This window comes from Colletes latitarsis, chromosome 9 (genome assembly GCF_051014445.1).
Source record: "Colletes latitarsis isolate SP2378_abdomen chromosome 9, iyColLati1, whole genome shotgun sequence".
NCBI lineage: Eukaryota > Metazoa > Arthropoda > Insecta > Hymenoptera > Colletidae > Colletes > Colletes latitarsis.
This window is the reverse complement of record NC_135142.1, coordinates 29,187,795-29,201,936: the sequence shown is the minus strand read 5'-3', so window position 1 is coordinate 29,201,936 and position 14,142 is coordinate 29,187,795. Positions and strand designations below refer to the sequence as shown.

General features: G+C 52.2%; 1 protein-coding gene across 4 annotated transcripts in view; it reads right to left on the bottom strand.

The window, feature by feature from the left end:
- The window catches only part of Dac (dachshund family transcription factor), a 188,742-nt gene that overhangs the window by 91,952 nt on the left and 82,648 nt on the right, over nt 1-14,142 (bottom strand). For all 4 annotated transcript variants that reach the window (XR_013080304.1, XR_013080305.1, XM_076773143.1 and 1 more), the window contains exons 3-4: nt 13,124-13,352; nt 11,329-11,391 (exon numbers count right to left, since the gene is read on the bottom strand). Coding sequence is in view for 2 of the 4 variants with exons in the window: in XM_076773143.1 (XP_076629258.1) it covers nt 11,329-11,391; nt 13,124-13,352 (292 nt within the window). In the remaining 2 variants the exon portion in view is untranslated. The remainder of the gene's footprint in view (nt 1-11,328; nt 11,392-13,123; nt 13,353-14,142) is intronic.

Genomic DNA, 14,142 nt, shown 5'->3' with positions numbered 1-14,142 from the left:
TTTTCCGCGATCCGATGGATTACTTTCCCCCGATCGTTCGCAAAAATTTTAATGACGGCGTGCGAGGTACGACAGGGTAAACTAGGAAAACGAGCTATTACTCCGGGACTCGCAAGAGGTATAGGAAAAGAAAGAAGAGAACCGATCGGAAAAGTACGAGTCACTCGACTGGGAGGGGAGCGGATTAAGTCGTGTGAAAATTTCCAGGATAGACGGTGGCGTGGTTAGATCGATCGAGTGAGTGTTTCAAGCCAGGGAACGGGTGGAGGACGTTGAATGGACCGGATTGAAACGTCGACGGGGTGAATGGCGGTTTTGAAAGAAATACATTAGCGCAATGTGAAGGGTTACTTGAAAATAAACTGGAATAACCGAGCGCGATCGCTTATCCCGTGCCTCACGGGTGCTCGATCATTCTTTCAATGCCGAGAACGTCTCGCGCCACTGCCCTCTCCGCCCCCGAATTCTGCTTTCCGCGAGATTTTCCGCGACGGTTCCGCGCCTGCTTTTCACCCCCCAGCGTCTCGAGATTAGCTGCTCGCACACAGTTTCGATCGTGGACTTTATCCCTCGCGTTTACTCTTGACGGATGTCAACCGCGCGATAAAATAATTGTTCGGCGTGAATTTTATATACAATTTTTAATCAAAGCTCTCCGTCCGACCATAGCATGTTCCGTGATCTTAAATAATTACCAAAATTGTCAGAGCCTTTATCTACGAATTTTCTCGGTAGTTTTACGAAACTCAAAGAGTAGCTTTCTCTTAATATCGCGAAAATTCGCTGGAGAAAATCGCGAGGCGAGCGAAGAGGGAGGTTGCCACGTAACGGTCAAGCAGGTGCATTATTATTCGAGCGAATGGTTTACGAGAATTTTATTGTCGGCCCCCGGTGTTCAGCGGTCGTATTTAAGGTTTTATCCCGCTGCTCCGTTTCGCCTCTCGCGCCCTTCGTCTCTCCCCGAGAGAGAAAGGGTTAAGATTTTATTTTCCAAACGCGTAAAGGGACAGGAGAGCGGGGGCCTCCGGTTCGGAGCATTTCATAAAAGTCGTCTGGCACATTCGTTCCCGTAGATTATTGCCCGGAGCGCGAACCGCCACCGGCGTATTATTTTATTTATTATTTCGCGTTAAGACGCGTCTTCTTCGTTCGACGAAGGATTAAGGCGGACTCGCATAAAGAACGAAGAGCCTCGTTTCGCGTCACCTTCTGCGAAACCGCGACCGTTCGACCGCTCCTGGACCCGTACATCGGTTTATTTCCTTCGAAGCCGCTCCTACGCTCGCTTTAATTAACGCTCCGGGGCTCTGTCTAAGGATCAGTTTCCGTAACGACACCGATCGTTCGCGATCATTAAAAACTTTCGTCGTCGATGGAAACGTATCCTCGCTCGTAACTTCGATATTAAATTATGTTCGATGTCTTCGTCGCGTACGCGTGTCCCCCGCCGGGATCGAGTACAATTTATTTGTAATTTTTACGATTTCGATCGTTCTACGAGCGAGTACGAAATTGTAAAATTCATCCGCGTCCACGTCCGATGAAAAAAGTATTCCACTTTCGTGAACGTGCCAAGTATCGGCAAGTCCATCCGTCACGGATCGCGTAAGAATTCTTATACCGCGTGTCGCCGCGGGGACAAATCGGGTCCTCGAGGTGGCACGGGTGTCGGTGAAATTAAGGAACCCCCAGGTCTTCCGGGGAAACCGAAGAAAGAAGAAGAGGAAGGGCGAAGATAGGGGGGTAGCAGCTGCGACATCGCGAAATTACGAGCTGCCGGTGGAAGTAGTCGTAGTCGGTCCTTAGAGGAAGCGTTGACAAATGACGGAGGCAACTTTTATTATTTTAGATGTCGGCCCATCAGTGACGCGGGCGGTTACGACTCCGCGAACCGTCGTCGAGCAACCGGGATGTGTTTTACATACATTTCGCGACGGCCTCCGGGACCGAGCGTACGCACCCCCTTGACAAATGGCTCCCGGGTTTTATTAGACCAACTTTTTAAGCTACTCCCCCGGCGAGGACGCGAAGCTTACAAGAAATAAAGATAAACCCTGCTTTCGCGACCGAAAACGAAGACTGATTTTGTTACGACCTTTCCGTAACTATTTTTAAGGGTTGTTTCGAACAGTGCCAACTTTGTATCGAACTCGAACGACGGTATCTCGATACAGGGTGCCTATTTTTCAGGGAGCTCCGGGAGGGATTCGAAGTGAAGCAGAGATACGTGTCGGCGTATCAAGCGTTCTGTCGGATGGAAGATCGCTGGTATCGCGCGGAGGCGTAACACCGCGGCGAAGAGAGAAAGAAAGAGAGAAAAAAAGTCGAACGCACGTTTCGCCCGAGAACATATTTACGCCGCCGATGACAAATGGTTTTTAGCGGCGCGTCGGTGGGTGGATAGGAGAAGTTCGGGACACCCGCTGCACTCCCGGAGGGGCCGAAGAGCGAGGGAGAGTCCGGGGACTCGCGGGGGCGGCGTCCGGGGGCCGGGGGGACGTCGGGAGGAGGGAAGGAAAGTGGTTCGCAGATGCGCCGTGACTGATGGTCCCTACTTCCAGATGTACTATATACCGCGGTACTTTTATCGGCGCTTGTTTGTTCAGCGAGTTTCGAAATACCAGTGGCAACGGCGTGCCGTCGCCCTGGATCACGGATAGCGAGCCCCGGAGAGTGCCACGAGCAGGGAACAGGAGGCAGAGGGAGTGAAGGAAAACGGAGCGAGCGACTGCAATTACCGTCGACGGTGGAAGAAGAAAAAAAAAAGAGCAAAAAAAATGATCGTTGTATCAACGGCGATACACACGTGTATTTACGTGTCGCGGCCGCGACGTTAAGGCTTTCGTCGTGCTCGATGATGGACGTCTATCACGTGAGACAACGTTCCCGGGCGTATTCGACTCCTCGTTTTCACGCTCTTCTTCCGGCCACGGTGTCGCAACTCGTTTATATTAGCTTGTTGCGCCTCGAATGACGGATACGTAATTAAATATTTAAATCGCTACAATTTCGTTAACGCGAAACTTTATTAACGTTCGAGTTCTTTGCGCCGAGTTACGCAATAACGAGGCCGCGCCTGTCGTGGATAACAAAATTAAAATCCACCGATATTCGACGAGGTATTCGAGGAACGATTTTGTTTAAAATAAAATTAAATACGCGCGCGACGAGTCACGCGGGGTTGTTCGAAAGAGCGCCCGTTTTGTATAATCTGGCGTAAGAGACGACGTTTAAGGTAAATTACAACTCGGGGTTGATACAATGTATTAATATTAATCTCGTTAAGTAGTGAAATGTTTTCAAGCTGAAAAATTATGAACAGTTTTTTTAAATTGTATCAACATTTTACATTGGAGATTACGAAGATATTATCATTGTTTGTTTCGGTGCGAAGTTGATGGAAGAGATGTTAGCCGCAACGTTTGTGGAAGAAGCCACGTTTCACGCACGACGTCATATCTCCATCGCTAATTAGTGTTTTCTTTTATCTCCCGCATAAATGTAGCGGAAGGATGTTCCTTTTGAATAAAAGAAAAACCATTTCGTGCCGATGCATAGTTTTTCGTTTATCCGACAGAGCTGCTGGAATATGTCGTTACGCGATAGTTTGTGGCGTCACACGGTTATGATTCCTTACGAATTTATTGCGGTGGAACTGCTTATTCGCAGAGTAAATAAATATTCTTCGTTTCTCCGGAAGTCGACTTTTATTCAAAATGGCGGGGTATTATATTGAGGTATTAACATCGACTGTATGAGTCGGTAGGTGGCATCGTAAATATAGAAAATGCGTACAAACAAAATACGAGGAGCAGAAGAGTGCATTTTGAAAAAAGAAACCATGGATTATAACCGATTTATATTACGGTCGAAGGATAATAAATAAAAAAGTCTGTAACGCGTAAAGCGGGCGCTGATCGATGTGTCCCGGTCTCTTTCGACGGGATTGAAAAGCCAATGGGTTCGAAGGGGCGGAAGGGTTTTTCGAAAGGGGCGAAAGTGGATCGTCGGATTTCGGACGATCAATTAATAAGAGGAGGATCCGGGCACTTTTCATCGGCGGAGGGAAGAATGGCGGCGGCGCGAGCCAGCGCGTTGCTATGTAAATCGAAGAGGTTACACGGTTTTACATATTTCAACAGATTCGCGGGGGCGGAACGGGGCTCGGCGCGGAAGGGAAGACGCGGAAAAAGTGGAAGGAGGGACCGTGAAGGGAGGACGTGGAGAGGGCCCGGTGGCCACTCGAAAACCGCGGGCGAAGCGTTTTGTCGAGTGTTTTATGGAAAGCTTTAGAATTGTAGATTTTCTCTCTCTCCGACGCCGCTACGCCGGATTTATGGTAGCCGCGGCGTGAACGTACGAGAACGTGCGGCTGCTACTTTCAGCGAGCGCGTCCGATAATATAAAAGGATATTATTTAAATTCCGGAAAATTCTGCACCGACGTAGCACGGATCGCGACCATCCGGCCGACCGGTCGGGGATCGGTTGTTGCCGAGGGACGCCGACACTTTTTCCGCCTCCTTCCGCATAATTCGCGTCAGACACACTTTAGACCGATGATCAATGGACGGGACGGACGCTCGGCGTCTCGAGGGGCGAGGAACGCGCGGCGTTGATACCGTTTGCTATTGGATTTCAATTGAGAAACGATTACTCCCCTCGAGTGACCGTTTCGGCTCGTTTGTCATCGACGTTTCCGCGGCTCGTTTCTCGACGCGGCGGCCGATTCGCTGGTCAACGACAACTCGACAAAAATAATTCATCCGAGCCTCCTCCGGAGCTGTTAGTTTCGTTATTGAAAATCTCTTTTTTCTTTCGTCCGCGACATCACGGCGTTAAATCGATTACTTTTCATTCGTTATTCGTTATTTTGATCCGTCTAATAATTGTACCCATCCACGATGGGAATAATTTAAACCGTGCTCGTTCGTCTCAAATCAATATTTACCGATACAAGGCAAGATTTAAACCACCATAAACAATGTTAAAAAGGTATCGATATTTTTGCTGCGCTAGCCAACAAATATAAAGTAACAGCAAACACTTTAGTACCTGAAATATCGATACCTCCCATCCAATACCGTGGCATCGAAACGCTCGAATATCACCAGTAATATTACCCGCGACTATGCGTAATATTTACTCTGTTCTGGTATCTTCGCGTTAACGACGAGTAACGGTAGACATTTCTCGCGGTATCGGTTCGTTTGGTAACCTTTAAACCCCGTGGCAGAGAAGCCGTAGGGGCTGGATATTTGCCGAAAGCTGGCCCTGCCGGGAGCGTACACACGCACCCTTCGACGCGCGTAGGGGTACGCGATTCTCGCCGAGGCAAAAGGTACCCGGTGGTACGCGTCGAAACCACCGACCGGACGGACACTGCAAATATTAGTTCATTACCAAAAGTGGCGGCGAAACCGGGTCTGGAAACGCGGTGTAGCGCTGCGGAACCGCAGGAACGTTCGTCCGCGGTTTATTTAACGACATACTTCGCTGCTTTTTAATTAACTTCTCCGGCTCCCGGGCTTCTTTCCTTCGACCGGTTCGCGCGTTTCGAGCCGATCCGCCGCGAAGGAAAGTGTCGCGCTGCCGAATCGCATGCCCCGCGACCGTAAATAAGAGAGAGATCCGCCCGCGGAGGGCTGTCGCTCCGTGCGTGTGCGAGGGCACCTAATATACTGGCGTGCAACGCCGAAGGGAGACCATTTAATAACAATATATCTCGCCCGTCGCGGAACCGCGTTGAAATAAGGACGTCGGGAACGAAGATATTTTACCATTAGAATCGGTATTTTCTCGGATTAACGCGGCCCCTAGCACCCGGACCTTCTTCCTCCACCAAACCACTACCTACAACCAGCCGAGAGAAAGACTTTTCTTCGGTCCATTTCCACTATAATCTGAATTTTATTGTTATTACGTACTAGCGATACGTTAAAAAGATCTATTGAATTTTCGCGTTAATTTTACAAGTTCGCTCGGTACGAGGACCGAAGAAACAAGCAAAAATTTATTTCCTGTCGCCGTGCAATGGATGGAATCCAGCACCGACGTAACGAGACGGCTTCTATCGCCGAAGAGACAAATTGAACGAGGAACGGCTCGTTAGTCGTCGGGTTCGACACACCCGCGAAGATCGCGCGACGTAGGAAAAATAACCGCTTAACGAGATCGTCGCCGTGCCGGGTGAAAAAATCGAAAGACGATCGAAGGAAGGGAAACACGAAGGTTTGACAATTTCACGGTACATTAGCGAACGGTGGGTGGAACCGGGTTGTCGCGGACGCCGCGACTAATTATGTTTTTAATTAATCATCGTTTCGTCTGGTTCGCGCGGAGCAGAGTTTGCTCGAGCGTGCTCGTTACAGCGCGCTAACAACGCCAACCGCGACGCGACGACGTTTTCCCGCCCTAGGACGAGGCTTCCTCGTTATCTTCCTTCGACTCGACGGCTATCGAAATAATCCCTCGCGGCGCAAATGACCCGGAAACCATCGCGTTCCTCGAGCCAGCAGCGCGCCGCGCGCGTTCCCCTAAAAATAAGCCACGATAGTCCGAGGCGAGCCGAGTAAAAAGCGGCCGCTCGTTAACGGGCTGGCGTTAATTATCGCCCGGGACCCGCCAAACTGCAGCCACGTGGACGACCGAGCCGCGCGCCACGATAAATAATTCGACGGTATCGAGTTAATAAAATAAACGTCCACGAGGGCTCGGGGTGACGACTCTTTTCTCGCGATCGCGAGCCGGCACCCTGTCGCGAATCCGAGCGCGCAAATCGACCCGTTCGCGATCGCCTACGAGCCAGTTTACGAGTCGAAAGATTTACCGTCGATCCAACGCCTGGCCCGTTAATGCATCGTACGCGTTCCCGGTTATTCCCCTCTCCGTTTTATACCCGTCATAACCAAAATTAATATTTTTCGCTCTATAGCGAATCGTTCGAATACTAGAAGATACGGAATTACCGGTTTCATCGCCAAATATTTTATTTCCATTAAATGACTCTTTATGTTTTGCTAGGTAAAACAGAGTCTAAACGTATCTATTGCAATTATCCAGATCGAGACCTTCGTCAACCACGTAATGACACTTAATTTCCTTCCATGAGATTTTTCGCTGTCTCTAATATTTCGAAGCGTGCATTCGGGATTAACCATAAGTGGAGCAACGAATTAGATTTGCCAGTGGGACGGGGTGATCAATTTATTCGGCGGTCCCGGTGGTAGGATCGTGGCGCAACCGGCGACCATCCGCAGTATCGTTTCGCAAGAGGGCCATTAAGAGGGTCCGTTTTCGGGTCAGGACGTTTGGCACGAGCGGACCGATTCGGAGAACGAGTCCTACGCGTTTGTCGATCGTTTACGGATCCCCAGATTCCCTGTCGCGCGATCCACGGATCCACGTCTAGACGATCGTCCAGTTCCCTGCGGGATAATCGCGTCACGCGAGCCGAAACCACCGGGATCGATTTAAATCGAACATCCGACGTGTACGAACGATGGATTCCCGGGCACCATCGATCCGATTAAAGACGAATACCGATTCGATTCGTCGGACGGGCGACTCCCACCCCGTCGACCTTGGTATACGATCTCTAAATCATTGCGCGAGTGCCATTACGAATCGCTCGCGGGAACGATCTCGTGAAATCCGCGCATGAAACGCGTGACGTGGAAGAGGATGGAAGACAAAAGAAACGGCGTGACTAATGCGCGCTTCGTCTGGAGACCGATCGGCCCGTAACCTGCTGTCATTAATTTCGTCACGCTGTTCCGCGTGATTCTTTCGTGACTCACGGATCGAGAACGATCGAACGTTAGTCGAAATACGTCGAAAGGCGTCGAAATACGCCCGTATACGGAAAAGGAGAGCAGAAAAAAGCTCAAAGTACAAACGACGGAGAGTCAAAGGCAATAACTGTTTGGACGGAAGCGTAATTGGCGCAACTGCTGATCGCGGGACGTTGCCCCCGACAATTTATTTATTTATTTCGCGGGAACGTACACCTACGATTACAGGATACGCCGTGGAATAAATTTTTTAATATCTTTGTTGGCCACGATGTTTTCAGCAAAAAATGAAACAAATAAAGGGCGATATTTGTTATTCGCGTAGAGAGACGCGAACTTATTACACAACCTAATAGTTTGTTCGAGCAACAGTGTAATACGATCTTAGGCACTCGGTGCTCGATGTGCGCTGGTTTAGAGCCGTACGGTTAAACAAGGATAATAAACGACATCGGCACGGTGTGACGGTATTAATCATAATGCGCGTATTTGCACGCGGGACGCGGCTTAGATGCGCGCGTGAGCGCACGCGTGCGTGTCGACGCGCTGACACTTCGTTTGAACGCAATTAGCGTGCCGCTTGATAGTTGCCGGCTTAACACCGTTCGCTATCGCAACAACGATCGTCGAATCGAATTAACCGTTTCGTCGCGCACTTCGCTGTCCACGAGACCGAGACCGCTGGACCGAGTCCGCGATCCTTCGCGCTTCTTTTTACTCCTCGCTCTATGCTCCAACTCGATCGTTAGGGGTTGTTTTCTCGCGATAGATTCCCTTCACGTTAGAGTACTCCACGAATGGAGACGAAATATACGAATTAAATTAAGTTTTCGAATAAAACTCTGTTCGAAACAGTCACCGGAAGAATTCATCCCTTTTCTTTGAACGATTTCGCGGTCGACGAGCACCCCCTGCTCTCGTACCGGTGACTCCGCGCCTCCTTTTCTTTTGAATTATCCGCCTCTCGAGCCGATTCAGCCGGCGAAAGGCGAGGGGTAGTCGGATACGTCGTTGCGTGGCTCTCGAAGATGGGAAACGAAGCGAGTACGCGCGAAGATGGATAGAAAACGACGCTCGTAACGACGGGGCTCAACTTTATGAATATTATTTTCCAGCAGATGTCCCCGACGATAGAAGCTCGTCGACGTTGTCGTCGTCGTCGTAATTAATGACGTCTTCCCGGGCGGGAGCGGGGGCGTCGTTCGCCGAAAGAGGAGAAAGCCCGGAGGCGAAAGAAGCTGCGGAAGAGGGAGCAGGGCACGGAGAATTTCAGAGGTAACACGGACGGCGGGTAAGCCGCCGATAAGGAACCCCGAGAGGGTGCTGGAAGGTAGCAAAACCGACGTAGCCGGATGGCGAACGACAATGCGCGCGAATTATCCCGGAATGACGGGGTAGTTTTAAAGCCAGGAAGCCGACATTAGCGCATTGATACCGCGCGAGCTAGCACGCGTTCTGCCATCGGGGAGACCATTAATATTACTTAGTTTACGGCTGGAGCCGCGAGGGTGGACGGACGGATCCGTCGCTTCGCTCGTTTCCGCGATTCGGTTCCGCTCTCACCCTCCCTCCGACTCTTAACCAGTCGAAATTCACCGACACGATGCAAACGGCGACGTTTGGAAAAATGGTTTTGACAAAGAGAACTTTTACTTATTGGTAAAATTAGTAATTCGGTTAATTCGGAAACCGAGCTCGAAGGGGTTGTTTCGGTCGCTCGTGCAAGCGGATCCCGTGACACGGGGCGAAAAAGCCGCGGTCTCCGAGCGAATCGGATTTTTTCTGGAAGGGAGGGGTAAGTTTGTGGCTTATGAGATTTAATCGACCGGACTACGGGCGAAGAGACAAACGAGCGGAATAACTTCCGCGACGGAACTCGGGTCTCGGTGTTGCTCGGGGCGCGCGACGGTCGGAGGCGGATTAGCGGCAACAAATCATCGGGATTAGAGCGGAAACGGAGCGCCGCGCCGGGGTCGAAAGAAGGCGGAAAGAGAGAAAGTGACTGGTACGAGAGACCGGTCGAGAGAGGGAAAACGAGATTTCGGGCGCGCTCGCGCGATCTCGTAGAATCAAAAGGACAAACAATTAATAACCCCGGGCGCCGACGATTAATCAGAATTTAACTCGCAGTTAAATACTCGGCCGTCGGAGGCTCGAACGCCGACCGGTGCGCGTATCCTGGGGATGGAAGGGAGGATCGAGGGTTACGGTGCACGCAGGATAAACAAAGGTTTACATCAGTGTCAGTCGCAACAAGTCCGAATTCGTCTAGGGTTCTCGGCATGAATATTCACGGGTTGCTCGCTCGTCCGTCCCTTCCAGCCTCCGCGCTCGCGCTCGCGCCAATTCACCCCCTGTTTCCCTCGCCCCGCGCTCCGCGTCCCGCCTCGGTCCGCGACCATTTGCCACCCCCTGCGATATCCATCGAACGGCTACCAGTCAAAGGCTGAAATCACAATACGCGTTTGTCCGGTTGACGAAGTCGACTCTCGGCGCGGGTGCCGCGAAAGCAAATAGAACGGGACGGACAGAGAGAGGGCGTCGAGCCTGACGATGCGCGGTACCGACGCGGAGGGACGCGGGGAACGGACCAATGGTCATTGCCTTTGAATTGGAAATTACGTTTCGGCCGGTCAAGTGTCGATTTTCGCCCCCGCGTTCGCGCGGCTGCGCCGCGGGGGTTCGCGCCTTTCGGTGGCGGGCCTCGTTCGAACTTCCATCGAGAGTTCCGCCGAGCCTCCCTCTCGAAAAGGAGCGCAACCCTCTCGGGGGGGGACGCGCGCGCGACCGTTTCCCACCCAGTCGAATGATTTAATCCCCCGAATGATGGACGGGCACGTCGCGACGATGATCTGCGTGCCGTGAAGTGACAAGTGGTTAGGATCACGGGGAAACCTCGGTGGCGGATGACGGTGGTGGCTGATGGTGGCTGGGTGACGCCGGGTTTCCGGGGGGTGGTGGTCGGCCCTCGGTGGTCGAGGTTGCTGGTGTCGTATCGGTGACGGGACCCGGGCTCCCGGTGGATGGATTTGAGGAGGAGGGGGTCGGAGAGGGTGGCGGTGCGTGCTCGCACCGTACAAATCACGCGGGCATTACGGCGTCAAGCGTGGACTCAACGTGTCGCGCGAGCGGAACACTCGATGCCGACGGTAATGCTGATTTATCGGAAGCGCCGATGACCGAGCGGACGCGAGCGCGCGCCACCGTGTTGCACCGACCAAGCCTACGCTTTGCGTTTCGCGCGATCCGTCCTTTCATTTTTTTTTTTTAACGCCGCGAACGCATCGCGAGCCCGCTCGAACGGAAAACAGAGGTCGTCGTTCCTCCAGGGTCCACGGGCGGTCTTTGAACACGGACTTTCTAATTCCATAGTTTCATCGTTGAGCCGTGAATATCGGAATATACCTCGTCGTTATCCTCAGAAATTTTCGTTAAAAACTATTTCTGCACCGTGAACGTACTTTGAAGTTTGCAATTGACGCGCGCGACTTTTGAAGACGACGGTTCTACCTATACATAAACTGGAATTTTCTTACCTTTCGAGATGCTTGACGATGTCTTCGTAGGCGGCTCGGCAGTTTTCCCAAACCGTCCCTGACCTGTGGATCACAAAGAAAAGCGACGATTGAAACAACGCGTAAGGAGGAAAAATCGAGATGGAGGGGCGTTTGGAAGAAGTCGGGAGACACGGGTTGATAACCGAATCGGTTAATTATAAGCCCTGTCACGGAATATCCCCGTAGAAAGTGGATCCGCGGGGTTGATTAAGAGTCCTCGTCTCGTTCCGTCTCGTCTTTCGTTTGTCCTTTGACTCGTCCGTGCCTGTCCCGACTCTCGAAACGAAGACGTTGCTTTGAAGTCGCTGATTAAAAAAGACGTTGTCGGGCTCCCGTTCTCGACTAATTTACTCGACGTATCGATCGTCGAAAACGCTTCGACGGACGAACGAGGACGCGTCGAACCGAAAGAAACGGGGAAAACACGGAATCCAAGATCTCGGAGGGGGCGTCCGGTGGACGTCGCGGCCTCGACCGGAAGGAAGTTCCGCGCGCGACCTGACAGAGCCACGAGGATCGCGCTCCGGCGAGGAGAGCCCTCGCTCGGGGCTGAATCAGAGGGTGGCGATAGGGCAGCGGCGATGACGGCGGTGCGCCAGGATGGGGTTGCGTTGAATTAATCATATTCCGGTGTTTGTCGTGCCGCCCCCAGACGTAATCCGTCTTACCTTCCGATCTCTCTTGCTCTCCTCTGCCACGATAGATTTGCATTTTAATTAAAAGCAAAGCGCTGAAATCATAATGCGAAACGTGCGGCGCCGCCTTCGTCGCGTCGTTGCGCGTGCACGTAAACGCCGAGCCTCGGAAGGACACGGTCTCTGCCCCCGTCATCGGCCATCGAAACAACCATCCTCGGTATTCCTCGGAACGCGAGGGAAAAATAACCAAGGTGTCGTTGGACGTTTCCTTTTCGAGCGTACAATTTAACACGACCAGCTCCAAGACTAATTACAGCAGTCTCCGAAATCCTCGAAAGCTCCGGGTGGTTGGGAGCGAGCGCTCCAAGGAGAGGGCGCACCGCCAACAGCATCTATTAGAAACGCGTTAACAAATGCCGGGATTAGCTCGGCGTCTACCCGGCTCCGAAGAACCTCCTGCCTCCGTTTCTAGCAATCGGTGCTTCCCCCGCGAAACGACGACTCAACGGGGTGGTTTAATCCGCGATATACGTCTCGGGACCGCAACGCCTCGAGGATTTACCGGTTCCCGGGGCTCCCGTATCCGGGCATCCTTTCGCGCCATCCGAAGCGAATATCGAACGAAATCGCTTCGCGATAGGCGAAGCGTCGCGACGCGCGGAGGGCCGGTGACTCGGTTGAGGTCGCGCGTAACTCGAGCCGAGTAAACGACCTAGAAGGAACGCGACGCGCCCAAGGAAACGGACTTTCAGCTACCGGTCGCAGAACGACGAGGGAAAGATCAAGCAGTGTCGAGACCCCTTGGATTTCCACGGCTTCGCCGTCTCTTCAAATCCTCTTAAAGTTGTATTCTTTTGGCCTCGCCGGCCCTTCGTTACGACCACCCCCGGACAGGACGAACGAGCGCCTCCGCGGAAGAGCAAATCCAATTTCCGAATCCTACGCCAATTCATCCCGAAACGCGACAAATTCCTAGCCTACATCGATCGTCGACGCGGGGCAGCTTCAACCCTCTGGGCTTCAAGAATTTACTTTACTAGAAGCGACTAGTTGTTTGGGTGTTATTTGCCATTTTAGGGAATTAAGATTGTCTTTTCTGAATTTAATATTATTAAGGGTTGAAGTAGGAGACTTACCTCGCGAGAGCTTCCATGTTGGACATGTTCGGGTTGACTTTCATTCCCTGCTCGGCGCGGGCTTGAGCCTGGCTCTGCAGGTGATGGGGCAGACTAGCTGGCGACAGGATGGCGGTGTGTCCCGCGCCAGGGTGTCCGCCTAGTTGCATGAACTGCATGTGACTCAGGTGCGTGGGCGGATGATTGTAGCCGTTCGCCAGGAGCGGCGACTTTTCCATCCTCGACACGTCTGAAAGCAAAGAGGAATCGAGCGATGTAGCGGCAGTTCGGAACCGATGGTCCAGGGGGAGGACCGCGCTGGCCGCAAATACCGTGGGCATATTTGCTCGTGGATTTTCGGTGTTTCGAGGTTTCCGGGCCGGCGATATATCTTCGTCGACGGTCACGGTCGTTAGGGGATTGTTACGATCGCCGACAGACGCGCGACTCGAAACCGCAACCGTAGAGAAGCTTGTGTCTCTCGGACGAGGAGGAGACAGAGGAGGAGGAGGAGGAATCGCGAGAAACGAGCCCGAGGTAATCGTTTCGGGATTCCAATCGTGCAAAGACGACGTCGCGGGCGATGTTACTGCGAGACAGGGATTGGGAGGATCGGACGCGAGGAAAGAGAGAGAAAGGGGTGAGGGCAGAGACGGTGCACTGGGGTTGGCAGAGAGGCGAGGGGGTAGAAAATGAGCGGTGCCTATTTATTACAAATTATCTAAATGGCAGTGATTTCGGCGGACCGGCTGGCCGTTTGACGAGTAAGTGGCGGGTTTGCCGGGCAGTGACTGTCGATCGTTGGACGCTCGGCGACCGTTTGTTCGTCGCCCGGCGATCGGTGCCCACCAGCGATTTGACAACCACTGCGAGACCCGGCCCATGACCGGCCCTAAAATTGGACTTATTACAACTTATAGAGCGCGATTTGAACGCTCCGCTCAATAACATACATTATCCCCAATCCATATGATTTAATGAAATCCCTCTAAACTCTCCACTTAGCCTCAGTACCTTCTCGCGCGGTACCCTTCCTTCTT